Source organism: Chiloscyllium plagiosum, unplaced genomic scaffold (genome assembly GCF_037043375.1).
Source record: "Chiloscyllium plagiosum isolate Xiang-an unplaced genomic scaffold, Cpla_swu_hap1 HiC_scaffold_27, whole genome shotgun sequence".
NCBI lineage: Eukaryota > Metazoa > Chordata > Chondrichthyes > Orectolobiformes > Hemiscylliidae > Chiloscyllium > Chiloscyllium plagiosum.
This window is the reverse complement of record NW_028270165.1, coordinates 52,696,178-52,716,353: the sequence shown is the minus strand read 5'-3', so window position 1 is coordinate 52,716,353 and position 20,176 is coordinate 52,696,178. Positions and strand designations below refer to the sequence as shown.

Below are 20,176 nucleotides of genomic sequence, written 5' to 3'. Positions count from 1 at the left end.
TGAATATGGAACGACTTACATCTAGGTGAATAGGCTGGAACTTTTTCACTGGAACATAGGCGGTTGAGAGGTGACCTTATTGAGGTTTATAAAGGGGGCATAGATGAGGTCAATATCAGCTGTTGTTTCAAGAATAGGGAGCAATCTTTTTAAGGTGAGAGGAGAAAATTTTTAAAAAGACATGAGGAGCACATTTTTCGTTTAAGAGCGTGGAGTGTGTGTCAAATGAATGTCCTGAGGAAGTAGTGAATGCAGGTACAGTAACAACATTTAAAATAAATTTGAATAAGTGCACAAATAGAAAAGTTTCAGAAGGATATGGGCCAAACATTGGAAGGTGGGACTAGTTTAGTTTGTGAATATAGTCAGCATGGACGAGTTGGACTGAAGGGTCTGTTTCTGTGCTGTATGACTCTGTAACTGTTCTATACTGGTCTTAAAACCATTTTCTTGCCTTCCCCCAAAACCATCCACTTCTTTGTTCATCAAAGTCAAATGAACTCAGCCTTGAATACATTAAATGACCGGCCTAACTGCTGAAAGACATCCACACTTCTGAACTCAATTCCTCTTGCTAATATATCACTTGCTTTGCTCATTGCTTGCTGCACCTGTCTGACAACTGGCAGTAACTGGTTTCGAAGGACGCTGAGGCCCCTTTGTCCATCCACACATCTTTCCTGATGAAGAGCTCATGCCCGAAACGTCGACTCTCCTCCTCAGTTGCTGCCTTACCTGCTGTGGTTTGCCAGCGCCACACTTTTCAACTCTGATCTCCAGCATCTCACTTTCGCCACATCTCAACATATCACTACATAAACAATGCACCTCCTTTCTGCTTTTTTTTACGTACATCAAAGGCTATACCTTTACATTGTGGCACTGCGTTTGAAAAGTGAGACACAGACCTGGATCAACTTTTCCAGAGTCTGTCCCCTCCCTCGATTCACTCTTTCATTTGCTACAAATCAATAATTGAACCCCAGAATGAAAAGAAAATGAAAAACGTGTTGACAAAAACACTATTATACTCACAAATTTTAGACAGAGGAAGGAATTTATAGTCTGGGGTGAGGTTTAATCTTCATTCAGTGACAAAAGATCAGCGGCTTCAGAGCTCACGGTCCAACGTCCGCATTTCGACAACGGCCGACTTTGATTGGCAGGAGGACCAGACTCCTTCGGGTCCTCCAAGGTTCTCCATTGGTCCATGGAAAGGAGCTCGTGCGCCTTTTCTGCGGACACCCAGGAGTATGCGCAATACAGTGCTGACACTGGCAGACATGCGCAGTGCTTACTGACACCGCGGAGCATGCTCAGTATGCTCTGTCACGATGCTGGTGTTACTGACAAATTTTAGAGTTAAAAATCACAAAACACCTGGTTCTAGTCCAACAGGCTTATTTGGAAGCACGGGTTTTTGGAGCGCTGGTCCTTCATCAGGTGGTTGTGGAATATAACATGGTAACACAGAATTTATGATCTTCTGATCTTACACTCCACAACCGCCTGATGAAGGAGCCACGCTCCGAAAGCTAAGTGTTTCTAAACAAGCCGATTGGACTGTAACCTGGTGTTGTGTGATTTTTAACTTTGTACACCCCAGTCCAACACCGGCACCTCCAGATCATGACAAATTTTAAGTCTCCAAATGCGAATACGAGAGAAAAATGCCAACGCCATTTTTTTTTGCCGAAATGTTTTTTTCCCCTGTGCCTCGACGTTTTATTCCTTTTGCATTTTGTCTGGCTGCTCAACGTTCCTGCCTTTACCCCAGGGTAGAGGTATTCCAAAACTAGAGGGTACACGTTTAGGGTGAGGAGGAAAGATTTGAAGAGATTCAAAAGACTCGGCAAAGAACATTCACCCCCAACAGGGCGAAAGTGACGACTGCAGATGCTGGAGATTAGGGTCGAGAGTGTGTGCTGGAAAAGCACAGCAGGTCAGGCAGCGTGCGAGGAGTAGGAGAATCGACGTTTCCGGCAAAACCCTTCGTCAGGAAATAACTATGTGGAATTGCAGAGCTGCAGCATAATCGAGTGGGTCTGCATGGGATGCTGCTGGGAAGGTCGGTGTGAATGGCCTGTAGGGATGATATGATTCTACTGCCTTAGCCACGCGTATATTGAGAAATGATTGCCCCAAGTCTGCTGTGGGAGGAGTGGGTTCGTTCGTGGGACACTGATACCAGTTCTAGGGAAGGTAGGATTGTGCTGTCTCTCTCTTCACACATTGACCCCCCCCGTCCATTTTCTCCCCACCCATTGCCCCCTGCCCATTCTCCCTCCTCACACTGCACCTCCATTCTCTCCCCATAACCCTCTGAACACCAGTCCTTCTCTACCCCCCAACTTCTGTCCCCCTCTCCATTTCTCTCCCTTCTCCACCCCACCAGCGCCCCTCCCCCTCGTTTATGGTGCCGCAGCCCTCTTTGATCGCTGTATCAAGCCCTTTTAAGGAGAGAGAGAGAATGGGTGGTGACGATTCTACCTGGGAAACAGGGTGTGCGAGAAATAACTGATTTTTAAAATTGAGAATAGCTAAAATCGTATATTCAGAAACGTTGTTAAAGTCTGGAAGAATGTTCTTTTTTAAAAAAACAACAAGCTTAGAAACCTTTCTGAAACTTGCATTGATATATGCACAGTTAGGCCACAACCAAGGACAGGCTGTAGGAGTGAATGAGTGAATAAAAGACAAGTCCCACCTCGCCCATGAGGAAAAAGTGAGAACTGCAGATGCTGGAGATCAGAGTCGAGAGTGTGGTGTTGAAAAAGCACAGCAGGTCAGGCAGCATCCAAGGAGCAGGAGAATCAACGTTTCAGACATAAGCCCTTCACCTTGCCCTCTCCAGTGTGTGTTGTGAAACTGCTTAACTGCTTAATCGTTTCTAGTGGCCGAGCAGAGGCTGATAACAAGTTTGGAACACAAGAGAATGACCTCAGCTGAGACCTTGGATTCATGTCTCACTGCAGGAGACCCAGCTACACAATACACACACAAACTCTCTCTCTCTCTCTCTCTCTCTCTCTCTCTAGCTCACTCACTCACTCACACACACACACACACACACACACACTCTCAAGTACTCACACGGTCGTGCATACCCTCTCTGATAGACAGGCTCTCTCTCAGACACACATTGATACACCCCTCACACTCACATCCATGCACACACCTTCTCACACAATTATACTCCATCACACGCACACTTTACCCAGCATGCACACACACGCACACAGACGCTCTGTCTCATGCATGCACTCGCACATAGAAGTCTTTGGGGTGAATTGCATTTGCAGGATTATATATTTTGAAATAGAACCAGTCTGACTCAAGACTGGGATACAGAAAGACTCTAACCTCACAGCTCTCATGCGTTGTCTGACCTGAGGTGTCACCTCCCTTTATAAAACATTAAGTTACCTGGAGAATATGACTAAAAAGAAGTTCTGGCATTTACAGATTAATGAACCGAAATCTGCAACCCATTTTAAAAGATGAAAGACTTAACAGGTTTCTTCAATATATCATTTATGTTGCATGACACTATAATCTTTTGCTATACATTCTGTGTCTTACCATCCTACTCAACAGCTACCTGATGAAGGAACAGCGCTCCAAAACCTCGTGCTTCCAAATAAGCCTGTTGGATTATACCCTGGTGTTTGTGTCATTTTAAAACTTTGTTTCCAGTGAATACAGCCCACACCTCCCACTGTTGCCAGTAAACTTTGCAATGCCAATGAAACAATAAACCTGCAGTCCTGAAAAATTTACAATTTCGAACAATACTAGCTACTCATTCACTGCTCCTTCTGAGACACGACATTGGAAACTCGGTGCTGGTGGCTGAAAGAAATGAGAAGCTGTTGGATCTCACAGCTTTCAATGAGAGTTTAAGCCTGGCGGTAAGTTCAGGTAACCTTTACTGCGACCCAACTTTGTTACAGCTTCAGATCACCACATCACAAGGCGTATAAAAAGTAGCTTTTCTTTGAAAAAGAAAAGCACCTCAAGCTCAAAGTGCACACACTCACCCCCACTCCCCCCACCACACTTTCTTTATTATTGGTCAGTTGAGTTGTCCCTTTGTAACTGGATCCTTCGTACAGCCGGGTAAAGCATACAGCTGGGACGACTGAGTGAATCCTTTCCCGCAACAGCAGTTTCCATCACTGAAAAGGACATGAGAGAATCAGATGGGTTTTTGCCCTCTGAAAATGGTTTCATCCTGAGATTCTGAAGTTCAGATTACTTACCGAATCCCAATTCTGCCATCTGCCGCGACGGGATTCGGACCTGAGAGTCCCCAGAGCTGGGTTATTAGCGGCGTTTGGCCATCGCTCCTTCCATCCCCCTGCGATGGCACGTGAACGCGCTGGTGCCTCCCCAGGTGGGAGGAGCAAATGAAGCCCTTCCGGCACTGACAGCAGGTGAACGGCCTCTCTCCGGTGTGGACCCACTGGTGGGTCAGCAGTGCAGCTGACTGAGTGAACCCCCTCCTGTACATGGGGCACGTGAATGGCTTCTCTCACTTGTGGACCCTCTCGTGCGTCTCCAGATGGCTGATCCGACTGAAGCCCTTCCTGCACACCGAGCAGGCGAATGGCCTCTCCCCGCTGTGAATACGTCTGTGGGTTTCCAGCAGGGATGGGGAAGGGAATCCTTTCCCTCAGTCCCCACATTTCCACAGTTTCCCCATTGGGAGAGCTTTCCTTGTGTTGGTCTGGGTTTGAAATTTCAATCAGAACGGGGACATAGTCTATCCCCACCGTGAGGGGTGAGATTTTGATTCCCCCAAGCTGAGTAAATGGTGTGAAGCACTTTTCACAGTCAGCGCACTGAATCTCCCTCACTCGGTGTCTCAGTATTCTTCCTGCCGCACCAGTGTCCAAAATCTTTCAAGCAAACAAAAGCAATCATGCCTTCTTGATTGGAATGGCTGCTGATATTCAAGTCCCAATGAATCAAGTGGCTCTGTCAGAAGTTGATGTATCATTTCTTTTCAGATTTCTTTCGGCACGTCTTCCTGCAAAAAAAAAAATCACAAAATAAGTGATCACTGTCAGTACAGTTAATGAACATAACATAGGTGGCAGTTTCTGTAGTTTGCCAGATGCCTCACATAATACCCAGCACACAGAAACCTGAAATCCCTCATGCAGCCAGATAGGCTTAGGTGTGTTTAGAGGAAAACTTCATTCAAATCTAATCTAATCTAATCTAAACCTAAATACGTGTACATATATATATATATATATATATATATATATATATATATATATATATCAATATGCCAATCCTTTCAATGCGGCTCAGTTCCATGAGAAACGACACTTTTAATTGTGAACATGAGCAAAAAAGCAATCATTCTCCAGGGTGCAAACTGCATACGTGCCAAACTGAGGGTATACACAAGGAAAATACCTAAAAGAGAGATAGAAAGTATTTGAGCACCTTTGCAGAAACTGCTCCCTCTCTGGATTCACTCCAGTTGCTACAAGTAAACCTCCCTGGGGGTCAGGCAGCACTGCATCGGGAAGCACTGGGATGGTCAACTACGACCAGTTTACATGGAGAACACATCTCCACATGAAACAGCCTCGAGGCAACCTTCCCTTCCTTCCACTTAAAGTTCAAGACCCCTCAAAGCGAAATTCCCCAGGTAAGTTTGGAAGAATTTCTTCCAGGTGTTCACTAATCATTTCTATGAGCACTTTGTTAAAGTTTGAATATTGCGAGTTTTGATAATTAGTGATTCAGAGCGAAATCACAGTTCGAAAAACAGAATGTGGGAATTTAGACACAGTTTATTTTTGCACATCGACGATATGTCTGTACAACAGCATATGCCACGACAGCAGTGAAGATCGTTTGACGTCATTCTCAAACGTGCCTACCACACGCCAGATGAAAAGCTGAATACTTCTCTGGAAAAACTGCCCAGCAATGCGGGAGAATGGCACAACGTGTGCGTGTTGGGACCATAACCCAAAAGAGAAACCATTCTCTCCTATTCATTCAACGTCGTCTTTAGCAGCTTTCCCGTATCACGGCGCACTGTTGTGCACCTCGCCTTCTCATCTGCTTCCCAAAAAACCTCGACGTAAATATTTCACATTGATCCACTGGCCCAATGTGCACAGTTGAGATGACACACTCGTGGAGGTCTGCGGGGTCCTCTCCTGTTCTCTGTACCCTATGTTGAGGAGGGCAATGCTTGTCACTGGTCACTCCGGTGTCAGAGAAAAGTTGAGAAAGAAAACGGTTTAATTTTCTGCCATTAGAGAGGGCCCGGTTCCTCGGGACGGGCAATCGGCAGCTGAGAGACAGAATGAGAAGCAGCTCTTCATAGAGTCATAGAGATGTACAGCATGGAAACAGACCCTTCGGTCCAACCCGTCCATGCCGACCAGATATCCCACCCCAATCTAGTCCCACCTGCCAGCACCCGGCCCATATCACTCCAAACCCTTCCTATTCATATATCCATCCAAACCCCTCTTAAATGTTGCAATTGTACCAGCCTCCGCCACTTTCTCTGGCAGCTCATTCCATACACGCACCACCCTCTGCGTGAAAACGTTGCCCCTTAGGTCTCTTTTATATCTTTCCCCTCTCACCCTAAATCTATGCCCTCTAGTTCTTGACTCTCCGACCCCAGGGAAAAGACTTTGCCTATTTATCCTATCCATGCCCCTCATAATTTTGTAAACCTCCATAAAGTCACCCTTCAGCCTCCGACGTTCCAGAGAAAACAGCCCAGCCTGTTCAATGTCAACTATACTTCACTCTGAGCAAGACTCAGCTGGTTCAAGAGGTAGAGCGGGGGCGCAGGCGTGCCTGCGGTGTGGCTCGTTGGTCTAGGGGTATGATTCTCGCTTTGGGTCTTCGTCGACGCAGATTTGCGAGAGTTCCCGGTTTCAAATCCCGGACGAGCCCGCGTTTCATGACTTGTGTAAAAGTACCTATTTAATTTTCTCAAAAAGCACCTTCGTTAAACGAGGTTGGGCTCCCTGGAGGACCAATGGGACAGAAAGCAGCGAAGTGAAATGATTGGATATAGCGTTGAATAGGTTGACGTGAGTGGTGCGGTGTTTGAGGGATGTCAGCGATGAGGGTCGATTGGAAATTTAGGACAGCTCTCGTCGGAGAACAGAAGTTTGAAATCTGGCCCGATTGAAGCTTTCCAAGTCATGTGAAGTCTAGACAGAGAAAGTAATGTAGTCAAAATGCTCCCACGCCTGAAAGGATCGGCAACGATTCGGCAGAGGTTTAAAGTCATGAGGAAAAGAACCAAAAGTGACATTAGGAAGCACGCTTTCGTACAGTGAGTGGTTGGGGTCAGTAAATCCCTAACTGACACTGACAAAGAGGCAGATTCATTAGACGCAAACGGGATTTCGGTGGTCATGTTTAAAGTAACAATGTGCAGAATTACATGGAGAAGGCAAGAGAATGATACGAATAGTGACCCACGTTTACTTACTGTGTCGACCCAGCAGAGCGAAGCTGGGCCGCATGGCGTCTGTCTGCGCTATGGCACATGATTCAGAGTGAAATCACAGTTCGACCGACAGAATGTGGGAAGTTAGAAAGAGTTTATATTTACACAGCTTCCATACGACTGCGCAACAGCCTATAAGACGACAGCAGTGGAGATCTTTGACATCAGTCTCGAACGTGCATGCCACGCGCCAGACGAAAGGCTGAAGGGACCCGTGGGAAGCACCGCAGTGCGTTGGAGCTGCGTGGCGCAGCGGGAGCGTGCTGGCGCCCTAACCCAGAGATTGATGAATCAAAACCCTCCTCTCTTCTTGTTCAGTATCTCCTTGAGCGACTTTCCTTTGCGATGGTACTTCGTTCAGCATCTTGCTTTTCAAACGACTTCCTGAGTGTCTAAATGTCGATAACGGCGCTCTGTTCTGTTCATTGCCATGTCATTTGCTTCCCAAAACTTCGGGTATCTGATCTCAACATATCGCATCGATACACAAGTCAAATTTACACAGTTGCGCTGGCACCCTTGTGGAGCTCTGAGTTGTCTTGTCCTGTTCTCTGTCGGTGTGTACTGATCTCGTTTGAAACCTCTTCTCTCGGGTGGCAATGAACCGGTGAAGTTGAAACACATGACTTGCTGTTTTAGTCCATTTCCTGCAGTAAAGAAACCAACAGCTGTGTAATAAAAGACTTTCTGCAGGATTGCTGTGTCAAGACATATTCTGAACACCAAGGAGGCTGCACAAAAATGCACTCATATCAATTTACCTGAGGGAAGAGTCTCCAGTGTCCATTTCTCTCTGTCCCGGCAGCACAGCATCTTTCTATCTCTCCGTTAACAAGACTTTTGGAACAAGTTCAAAGTTGCCCATTTCCTACGCATGACTGTAACTGACTTATCCTGCCTCACGTAATAGTGCGAGAGAGCAGAAGAGTGAATGGGCTCTGCCTTCCACCAGCACAGCTTGCAAGTAGAAACGAAATGGTTCAATTATCCACCAGTGGATACAACCCGGTCCCTGGGGACGGGACAAACAGCAGCGTCTTGGGAGCAGGGAGACTGATTGAGAAGCAGATGTTCTTGAATCACTTCCCTACTTGCAATTCTGGGAGTAATGTACAATGTATTTCGTACTGAGCAGGTCTCACCTGCTTCCGGAGGTGGCTGCACCCATGGCTGGTGGCTCGTTAGTCTGGGGTATGATTCTAGCTTTGGGTCTTCGAGCATATGCAAAAATGGCCGATGAATTTTCTCAAAAAGCCGCTTTGTTAAATAAGATCGGACTGCCTGAATTAGGGACGGCGCAGAACTGCCATTGCAGTGAACACGGCGAAGGGAAACACTTGTTCTAAGTGAGAACAAGTATTGCAGATTTTTCGCCCGCGCAATCCGAGTCTGAATGAATCCTCCACCTGTATTACGCTCAATTCTGAAGGTGACACTTCAGGAAGCGGGGAAGTGAAGTGATTGCAGGCAGCGCTGAACAGGTTAACGTGAATGGTACCGTCCTGAGGAATGTCAGCAATGAAGGGAGATTGGAAAATTTGGGGCAGCTCTCTTTGGAGAACAGAGGGCTGAAAGCTGGTCTGATTGAAGTTTTCCACGTCATGAGGGTTTTAGACAGAGGAAATAATGCAGTGAAAATGCTTCCAGGCCTGAAAAGATGGAGAACGATTTGGCAGAGATTTAAAGTCATCAGGAAAATAAGTAAAAGTGACATTAGGAAGAACGTTTTCGCACAGGGAGTGGGGTCAATAAGTCGCTGTCTGACAGTGACAAAGAGGTAGATTCAATGGACACAAACGGGAATTCGGTGGGGCATGTTCAATATAACAATGTGCAGATTTAACAGGGAGAAGGCGACAGAATGAGATACTTATTTACATATTGTGTTGAACCAGCAGAGCTAAGGTGGGCCACGTAGCCTCAGTCTGCGCTGTCCCACATTTCGTGATTCTGAGTGAAATCGGAGTTGGACCAACAGAACGTAGGAAATTTGACCACGGATATATTCTGCCCAACAGGATACTCCATCACAGCAATGAAGGTGTTTTGACATCATTCTCGAAGGTACATGACACAATGCAGATTCAAAACCGAGTATTTCTTTGAATCACGGAGTAATTTGTTTACAGTTATTCAGTTGAGGTGAGCGGAGTTGCGCATTGGGAGCCACTCCAGTTGATAAATCGAAGCCGTTTTCTCCTGTGTGACAGTCCCACCAGCACTCCAATTTGCTGTGCTTCCAGTCAGTAGATGCAGATTAATATCCCATACTGATACACGGGCCACGATGACCCAGCTGTGGTGACAAGCTTGTGAAGGGCTGAGTGCTCTTCTCCTGTCCTCTGTCTGGCTGCTATGATCCGAATCATCAAACCTCTCTTCTCCGAGATAGGAATAAACTGGTGAAGGTGAAACACATCAGTTGCGGTCTGTCCCATGCGCAGGAGGCCCTGCAGTAATTCCCCACGCTGTTTCACACAGCAGCATACTCTCTGTGAATTACGCTTGGCAAAAAAATCGATTGAACCAAATCCGTGTCCGCCACTGGATTTTACTGACACCGTTTATAAAATTCAGGCTCACCGTTAATGTGGAGAGAGGCCGTCAGACTAGAGTTCCGCTTCTCCTGTTGAATAAAGATAATTTTAACTGTGGCCAGTGAGAGGAAAGGATTTGCTGTTGGTGGGAAACATTTCTATCTGAACTCGCTATCACTCTCCTGATAGATTGAAACATAAAGCTGGGAGTCTCTGGATTATGTTGTAAAAATATCGGATTATGTTAATTCACACCTCGCTGTAACCAACTAAACGAAGCGGCTGCCCAGAGGGAGACGGCTATGTTTAAATCCCGTGATGAACTGTGGGAGCTGAGCATTTACCCAGACAATGGGCACACCACCTCCCTGACACAATGTTCACAAATCAAACAGACAGCAAAGTTTCACGTGTTAGCGAAAATTTCCGTAAAGAAGATTTGGCTCAACAGATATCGAGAGTGAACGTTCTCCTTTCTTGATTTGAAATGTAAGAAGTTGACGTCAGTGAGCCTGACGTGATTCGAACACGCAACCGTCTGATCTGGAGTCAGACGCACTACCGTTGCGCCACAAGCTCACGGATTGCCCGTGACCTCTCTTCATGCTTAAGGGAAGTGATCGTACTGCAATGATTTTACGTTATGAGTAACAACGGAGATCAACAGTTCATGTGTGTTCTGTCTCTGCCCCCTCTCCTTCTGTCTCTTGAAGTAATTTCCAACTCTACCTCAATAAAAAGGTGAAAGAACTGCGGATGCTGCATATCTGAAACAAAAAACAGGAGTTGCCGATGACCCTTCCACAGAACTGATGGTGATTGGGAAAACGTTGGTTTATATGCAGAAGACATTGTGGGAGGAAGGCGGATGCAGTAAATGATAGATCAGGACAGAGCCCAAAGCGAGGGAAGAACTGTGGACAGGAAAGGGATTTGATAACGATCTACGTGGGAGGGTGAATGGAGACTGTTCGTGGCTAAGAATAAGTAGTGTGTAATGACAGACTATGTGATAACAAGGCTTGGTGTGTGTGGAAGGGACGAGGATACTATGGATTTCAGGCCCGAGAATTATTGAATTCGATATTGGGACCAGAGGGATGTATGCTCCCCAAGTGTAATATTCGGTGCTCTTCGTTCTGCTGGTGCTGAGCTTCGCTGGAACACTACAGCAAACCTGAGACAGAGATGTTGGCCAGGGAACAGGGTGGGGTGTGGAATTGGCAGGCAACTGGAAGCTCAGGGTCTGTTTTGCAGGGAGAACGTAGATGTTCTGTGCAGCAGTCACCCAGTTTATGCTTCGTTTTCCCCAATGTAGATGAGACCACATTATGAGCAGCAACTGCAGTCGACTGGGTTGTGGGAAGTGCAGGTCAAGTGCTGCTTCACCTGGAAGGTAAGTTTGGTCCCTTGGATAGAGAGGAGGGAGCAGGTAAATGGGCTGGTGTCACACATTCGGCAGTTGCAGAGGAAAGTGCCGTTGGACTATTAGGGTGGGAATGGGGTTAGGCTTGGTGGGAATGAAGGAAGAGTGGATCCAAGGTATAACTCCTGCCCATTTACCTATCTGCCAAATAGAGGAATTTGTTAAGTGTGTACAAGGACATTTACTAATTCACAATGTGGATGTACATACTGGCGAGGGTGCAAAACCTAAGGGCCAGCAACCATAATTCTATTAACTTTAGAACAGTGATTGAAAATAACATATCAGATCTAAAAGTTGAAGTTCTAAATTGGAGAAAGACTCAGGTATTAGGCAAGATCTTTCAAAAGCTGATTGGGGGCAGATGTTCGCAGGTTAAAGGACTGCTGGAAATTGGGAAGCATTCAAATATGTAATAACAAGAGTCCAGACACAGTATATTCCTGATTCGGAGATGCCGGTGTTGGACTGGGGAGTACAATGTTAAAAAATCACACCACACCAGGTTATAGTCCAACAGGTTTGCTTGGAAGCACACTAGCTTTCGGAGCGACGCTCCTTCATCAGGTGATTGTCTGACATAGAGTATATTCCTGTTCGGGTGAAAGGAAAGGCTGGTAGGTTGGGGAATGCTGGATGACTGGAGAAAATGAGATTTTGGTTAAGATAAGGAAGGATGTATATATCAGGTATCGGCAGAGAGATCGAGTGAATCCTTAGCGTATAAAGGCAGTATGAGCATACTTAAGAGGGAAATCATGAGGGCAAAAAAGGGGACATGAGATAGCTTTGGCAAATGGAGTCATGGATAACCCAAAGGGTTTTTATAAATACATTAAGGACAAAAGGATAACAAAGGAGAGCATAGGGCCCCTCAAAGATAAGCAAGGCGGCCTTTGTGTGGAGCTGCAGTAGATGGGGGGGGGGGGGGGCGAGATAGTGAACGGATATTGTGCATCAGTGTTTACTGTGGAGAAGGGCATGGAAGATATAGAATGTGAGAAAGTAGATGGTGACATGTTGAAAAAAATGCCCATATTACAGATGAGAAATTGCTGGATATCTTGATGTGCTTAAAAGTGGATAAATCCCAAGGACCTGATCAGGCATACCCTAGAACTCTGTGGGAAACTGGGGAAGTGATTGCTGGGCCTCTTACTGAGATATTTGTATCATCAATAGTCACAGGTGAGGTGCCGGAAGGCTAGAGGGTGGTAATGTGGTGCCACTATTTAAGAAAGGTGGTAAGGAAAAGCCAGGGAACTATAGACCAGTGAACCTGACATCCGTGATGGGCAAGGTTTTGGAGAGAATCCTAAGAGCCAGAATTTACATGTATTTGAAAAAGCAAGAATTGATTAAGGATAGTCAGCATGGCTTTATGCTTGGGAAATCATGTCTCATGAACATGATTGGGTTTTTTGAAGAAGTAACAAATTGGATTGATTAGGGCAGAGCGATGGACGTGATCTATATGGACTTCAGGAAGGCGATCATCAAGGTTCCTCATGGGAGACTGGTAAGCAAGGTTTAATCTCATGGCATGCAGGGACAACTAGCCATTTGGATACAGAACTGGCTAGAAGGCGGAGGGTTGCTTTTCAGACTGAAGGCCTGTGACCAATGGTGTATCACAAGGATTGATGCTGGGTCCGCTACCTTTTGTCATTTATATAAATGATTTGTATGTAAACGGAGGAGGTATAGTTAGCAAGTTTGTAGATGACACCAAAATTGGAGGTGTAGTGGACAGTAAAGAAGGTTACCTCAGATCACAACGGGACATTGATCAGATGGGCCAATGGGCTGAGGAATGGCAGTTGGAGGTTAATGTAGATAAATATGAGGTGCTGCATTTTGGAAAATCAAATCAGAGCAGGACTTTTACACTTAATGGTAAGTTCCTTGGAAGTGTTGCTGAACAAAGAGACCTTGGAGTTCAGGTTGATAGTTCCTTAAAAGTAGAGACGCAGGCAGATTGGATAGTAAAGAAGGCGTTTGGTGTGCTTTCCATTGTTGGTCAGAGCATCGAGGATGGATGTTGGGAGCTCATGTTGCCACTGTACAGAACATTGGTCAGGCCACGTTTGGAATATTGCATGTAATTTTGGTCTGCTTCCTATCGGAAAGATGTTGTGAAACTAGAAAGGGTGCAGAAAAGATTTACAGGGATGTTGCCAGGGTTGGAGGTTGGAGGGTAGGAAGGTTTTTTGGGGATTTGGGCCAAGTGCTGGCAAATGGGACTAGATTAGGTTAGGATATCCTGGCTGCATGGATGAGTTGGACCGAAGGGTCTGTTTCCGTGCTGTACATCTGTGTCACTCTGTGAGACTCCATGGGATTCTCTGCCCAAGAGAGCAGTTGAGACATCTTCATGAAGTTTATTGAAGACGCAATTGGATGGGTGTTTGCATGGTAGGGGAATTAAGGGTAGTCGGGATAGTGCAGGTTGGTGGAGCTGTGATCTTAATGAATGACGGAGCAGGCTTGACCAAATGGTCTACTCCTGCTTCTGTTACTATGAATCTGTAACACTGCATTTCCCGCGGCAGGAGTTTTCCCACGGCACAAAGGAGGTTTTCTGAAGTATAATTAAACCCCTTGCTTTGCTTGAACTCAAACTGCATTGACTTGGAGGAGAGTGGGATTTGCAAAGTGCCCTCCCCTTCCACACGTGCCTCAACTGCAGGACAGCTGTCCGGCCCGCACTCCATTGTTGACGTCACAATGCGGATGCAGCCCTGTCAGTTTCAGAGTGAAACTCCCTCCCTCTGTCTCCCCGTTTCCATATACCATCCTCCAGCAGCGAGGGGGAAGGGGAGGTAGGGGTGGGTGAAACACTGTTCACTTGTAGCAACTGGAGTGAATCCAGGGAGGGAGCAGACACTCCAAAGGTGCTCAAATACTTTCTATCTCTCTTAAAGCTATTTTCCTTGTGTATTCCCTCAATTTGGCACGTATACAGGTTGCACTCTAGAAAAGGATTGCTCCTTTCCTCATGTTCACAACTAAAAGGTTAGATTCACAAGGAACTGAGCAGCATTTAAAGGATTGGCACATTGCTCAAAAAAATGTAGGCTGCTTGGGGCCTATGGTTCGTTTGTCTAGGGGTATAATTCTCGCTTCGGGCCTTCTGGCGCGTGGGCATGTGAAAGATCCCGGGTTCAAATCCCAGACGAGCCCTTGTTTCTTACACTGCCATTTATGCAAAAATGGCCAGTCAATACTCTCAAAAAGCCGCTTCATTAAACGAGATACCGTTACAATGAACGCGGCAAGGGCAGCACTTATTCAAAGAGAATACGTGCTTGACTTCACACAGACGGTGGTGGGCGTTTGGAACGCGTTGCCAGCAGACGTAGTAGAGGCAGGCACGGTAGATTCATTGAAGATGCGTCTGGATAAATGCATGAGTGGATGGGGAGTAGAGGGATACAGATGCTTAGGAATTGACCGACAGGTTTAGACAGTACATTTGGATCGGCTCAAGCTTGAAGGGCCTGTTCCTGGGCTGTAAACTTTCTTTGTTCCATATGGTGTATATCTGATATTGTTGACTGTTGTAAAAGTTTCTTTGTAATTATTATTCACCTTCTAATATAGTAATGGAGTTACGTCCTTTTTTGTCATTTTTTTTATTTAATAGGTCAGCAGGAAGTCATTCAGCAATTTTACTGCCTTTCTTTTCTCAAGCAACCTTAACATTTCATTTTCATATCCTTGATTCAGCTCCATTTCCAGCATCTTTGTAGGCAGTTTGTTCCATATTATTGTCACTGAAATGAAGTTTTCCTCTATGCACAGCTAAGCCGATCTGTCTGCATGAGGGTTTTCAGGTTTCTGTGGCCTGGATAATATGTGATCAGCAGTCATCTCGCAATCTACAGGAATTGCCACCAATGTTATGTTCATTAACTGTACTGACAGTGATCACTTATTTTGTGATTTTTCTTTGCAGGAAGACGTGCAGAAAGAAATCTGAAAACAAATGATACATCAACTTCTGACAGAGCCACTTGATTCATTGGGACTTGAATATCAGCAGCCATTCCAATCAAGAAGAAGGCATGTTTGCTTTTGTTTGTTTGAGAGATTTTGGACAGTCCTGTGGCAGGAAGAATACTGAGACACCGAGTGAGGGAGATTCAGTGCGCTGACTGTGAAAAGTGCTTCAAACCATTTACTCAGCTTGGAGGAATCAAAGTCTCACCCCTCAAGGTGGGAAAGGCTATGTACCCGTTCTGTTTGTAATTTCAATCCCAGAGCAACACAAGGAAATCTCCTCCAAAGGAGAAACCTTGGAAATGTGGGGTCTTTGGGAAAGGATTCCCTTCCCCATCCCTGCTGGAAACCCACAGACGCATTCACACCGGGAGAGGCCATTCACCTGCTCAGTGTGTGGGAAGGGCTTCAGTCGGATCAGCCATCTGCAGATGCACGAGTGAGTCCACAAGGGAGAGAAGCCATTCACGTGCCCCATGTGCGGGCGGGGTTTCACTCAGTCAGCTGCACTGCTGACCCACCAGTGGCTCCACCCTGGAGAGAGGCCATTCACCTGCTGTATGTGCCGGAAGGGATTCACCTGCTCCTCCCACCTGCGGAGGCACCAGCGAGTTCACGCGCCATCACAGGGGGATTGAAGGAGCAATGGCCGAGTGCCAAGTGTCGATGCACGAAACTTCGATTCTCCTGCGCCTTGGATGCTGCCGGACTTGCTGTGCTTTTCCAACACCACACTCTCGACTCTGATCTCCAGCATCTGCATTTTTCATTTTCTCCTCGAGGGCAAGGTTGGACTTGTCTTTTATTCACTCATTCACTCCTTACAGCCTGTCCGTTGTTGTGGCCTAACTGCACATACATCAATGCAAGTTTCAGAAAGATTTGTGCAGCTTTTGTTTTAAAAAAAATAACATTCTTCCCGACTGTAACGAAGTTTCTGAATATTTGGTATTAGTTATTCTCAATTTTAAAAATCAGCTATTTCTCACATGCCGTGTTTCCCAGGTAAAGTCATCACCATCCATTCTCTCTCTTCCCTGAGAAAGACTTCATACAGCGATCAAAGAGGGCTGAGGCACGAGAAAGGACGATTGTGGGGATGGAGGGGGTGAAGGGGTCGCTGGTGGTGGTGGAGAAGGGAGGGAAATGGACAGGGGAACAGACTGGGGTTCAGAGGGTTGGGGGAGAGGATAGAGGGTGCAGTGTGAGGAGAGAGAATGGGCAGGGGGCAATGGATGGGGAGAAAATGGACAGGGGGCCAGAATATGAAGAGAGAGACAGCACAAATGCCACCTTCTCCAGGACTCGTGTCAATGTCCAACGAACTGGAAACCACTCCTCCCACATTTCTCAAAATACGCCTGGCTAAGGCAGTGGAACCATATCATCCCTACAGGCCATTCACACCGACTTTCCCAACAGCATTCCACTTAGACTCACTCGTTTACGCTACAGCCCTGCAGTTCCCCATGGCTATTTCCTGACGAAGGGTTTTGCCCGAAACGTCGAGTCTCCTGCTCCTCGGATGCTCCCTGACCTGCTGTGCTTTTCCAGCATCACACTCTCGACCCTAATCTCCAGCATCTGCAGTCCTCACTTTCGCCCAGTAAGGGGTGAATGTTCTATTTCTAGTCTTTTAGATCTTTTAAAATCTTTCCCCCACACCCTAAACCTTTATCATCTAGTTTTGGAATACCTCTACCCTGGGAAAAGACAGAAACGTTGAGCAGCCTGACAAAATGCAAAAGAAATAAAATGTGGAGGCACAGGGGGAAAAAAATCGGCAAAATAAAATAGCTTCGGCATTTTTCTCTCGTATTCGCATTTGGACGCTTAATATTTGTCATGATCGGGAGGTGCCCGTGTTGGACTAAGGTGTACGAAGTTAAAAATCACACAACACCAGGTTACAGTCCAATCGGCTTGTTTGGAAGCACTCGCTTTCGGAGCGCCGCTACTTCATCAGGTGGTTGTGGAATATAAGATCGTAAGATCATAAATTCTGTGTCTTACGATGTTATACTCCACAATCAGCCGATGAAGGAGCAGGGCTCCGAAAGCTAGTGCTTCCAAATAAGTCTGTTGGACTATCACCAGGTGCTTTGTGATTTTTAACTTTAAAATTTGTAACAAATTCCTGCACACTGAGCATGCTCCGCGGTGTCAGCAAGTACTGCGCATGACCGCCAGTGTCAGCAAAGCACTGCGCATACTCTTGGGTATCCGCAGAAATGGCGCGCGAGCTGCTTTCCATGGAGCAGTGGAGAACCTTGGAGGACCGGAAGGAGTCTGGTCCTCCTGCCAATCAGAGCCGGCCATTGTGGAAACGCGGAGGTTGGACCGTGAGCTGTGAAGCTGCTGCTGCTCTTTTCTCTCTGCATAAGGTTAAACTTCACCCCAGACTGTAACTTCCTTCCTCTGTCTAACATTTGTGAGTACAACAGTGTTTTTCTCACCACGTTTTCATTCTGGGGTTCAAGAGTGAACCGAGGGAGGGGCCAGACTCTGGAAAAGTTGATCCAGGTCTGTGTGTCAACTTGCAAACACATGGCAAATGCAGTACCACAATGTGAAGTTCTAACCTTTGCAGTGTAAAAAAATAGCAGAAAGGAGGTGCATTATTTAAATGGTGATATGTTGAGATGTGGCGAAAGTGAGATGCTGGAGTTCAGAGTTGAATATTGTGGCGCTGGAAAACCACAATCGGTCAGGCAGCAACTGAGGAGGAGGAGAGTCGACGTTTCGGGCACGAGCCCTTCGTCAGGAGTGATGTGTGGATAGACAAAGGGCCCTCAGTGTCCTTCTACACCAGTCACTGCCAGTTTTCAGAAAGTGCAGCAAGCAATGACAAAGCAAGTCGTATATCAGCAAGAGGAATTGAGTTCAGAAGTGGGGATGTCTTCCTGCAGTTAGGTCGGTTATTGAATGTATTCAAGGCTGAGTTCATGTGACTTTGAAGAACAAAGAAGTTATGGGAGAAGGCAAGAAAATGGTTTCAAAACCAGTACAGAACAGTTACAGAGTCATACAGCACAGAAACAGACCATTCAGTCGAACTAGTCCATGCTGGCCGTGTTCTGAAACTAAACTGGTCCCACCTGCCAATGATTGGCCTAAATCCCTCCGAACCTTTCCTATTCATGTACTTATCCAAATGTCTTTTAAACATTGTAACTGTACCTGCATCCAGCAACTCCTCTGGACATTGATTCCTCACACGAACTACTCTTTATCTTAAAAAAAAAGGTGCCCCTCATTTCTGTTTAAAATATTTCTTTCTTCACCTTCAAAATTTGCTCCCCCATCTTGAACCACCCACACTAGGGAAAGAATACCTGCCGTTCACCTCATCTATACCTCTCATGATTTTATAATCCTCTCTAAGGTCACCTCTCAACCTCTGATGCTCCAGTGAAAAAAGTCCTAGCCTATCCATCTAGATGCAGGTATATTTATATCCAGTTATGAACTGTTCAATACTGGCGAAAGCTGGAAAGACAAATGACCTATTCCTGCTTCCAATTCTCTCACTGTGTCCAGGACAGCAAGAGACCATACGACATAGGCGCAGAAATTAAGCCATTTAGTCCATCAGATCTGCTCCACCATTCAATCACGGCTTATACGTTTCTCGACACCATTTTGAAATATGGATTTTGGAAAGGCAGATCAGGGCAGGATGTACACATTTAATGGGGAGTGTTTTTGAATAAACATGCCATGGAGTGCTGGTTCATAGTGGAGTCGCAGGTAGACAGGGTAGCAAAGAAGGTGTTTGGTATATTTGCTTTAATAGGTCAGTGCATTTCAATACAGATGTTGAGAGGTCATGTTGCGGCTGTACAGCTCATTGATTAGGCCACTTTTGGAACACTGTATTCGGTTCTGGTTTCCCTGCTACAGGAAAAGTGTTACGAACCTTTGTAAGGATTTGGAAAATATTTACGAGGCTATTGTCAGAGTTGGAGGGTTTGATCTATATGGAGAGGCTGAACAGACTGGGCTGTTTTCTCTGCATCATTGGGGGCTGAGGGTTGACTTTATAGAAGTTCATAAGGAGCATGGATAGGGTGAATAGCCAAACGTTTTTCCCCAGAGTAGGGGAGACCAAAACTAGAGGTCATAGGTCTGAGGTGAGAGGGGAAATATTTAAAAGGAACTTTGCAGGCACCTTTCTCACGCAGAGGGTGTTGTGTGTATAGAATGATCTGCCAGAGGAAGTGGTGGAGGCTGGTATAATTAAAGCATTTCAAAAGGCATCTGGTAATAGGGAGAATTGAGAGGGGTATGGGTTATGTGCTGACAAATGAGACTATGTTAATTTGGGATATCTGGTCAGCACGGACAATTTGGACTGAAGGAAAGCAGAAGTGTCATTGTGAAGACTGGACTTTCAGAGTAGCTTTCAAAGATGTTTTGTCCTGACTGGGAGCAGAAGCTACAATGAAATCTTTCATTTGTGAGACAGCAACTGAGTGAGTGAGGACATTCAGGATATTGGTGGAAAGTGGGAATTTGTTGCAATGTGGAGTTGAAGTGATTTAAGTAAAGTGTGCTGAGCAGGGAGCCTAGTGTAGGGTTATGTGAGTTTTTGTTTCAAACTGCTCATTTCTTTCAGCCTCCAACATTGTATTTCCAATGCTGTCCATCAGTGGGAGTGGTGAATCAGTAACTGGTATCGTTAGAAGCCTTACGATTTTC

General features: G+C 45.9%; 1 protein-coding gene and 1 non-coding gene across 2 annotated transcripts in view; one reads left to right on the top strand and one right to left on the bottom strand.

Moving 5' to 3' along the window:
- Nucleotides 1-2,949, top strand: part of LOC148144064 (uncharacterized) — a 186,034-nt gene extending 183,085 nt beyond the window's left edge. Inside the window, exon 4 of the mRNA XM_087975298.1 lies at nt 2,895-2,949. Coding sequence (XP_087831424.1) covers nt 2,895-2,949 — 55 coding nt within the window. The remainder of the gene's footprint in view (nt 1-2,894) is intronic.
- A 7,605-nt stretch (nt 2,950-10,554) lies between these two features.
- trnaw-cca (transfer RNA tryptophan (anticodon CCA)) lies at nt 10,555-10,626 on the bottom strand. The gene has a single exon. It is a non-coding gene; the product is annotated as a tRNA-Trp (tRNA).
- Between the last annotated feature and the right edge of the window lie 9,550 nt (nt 10,627-20,176).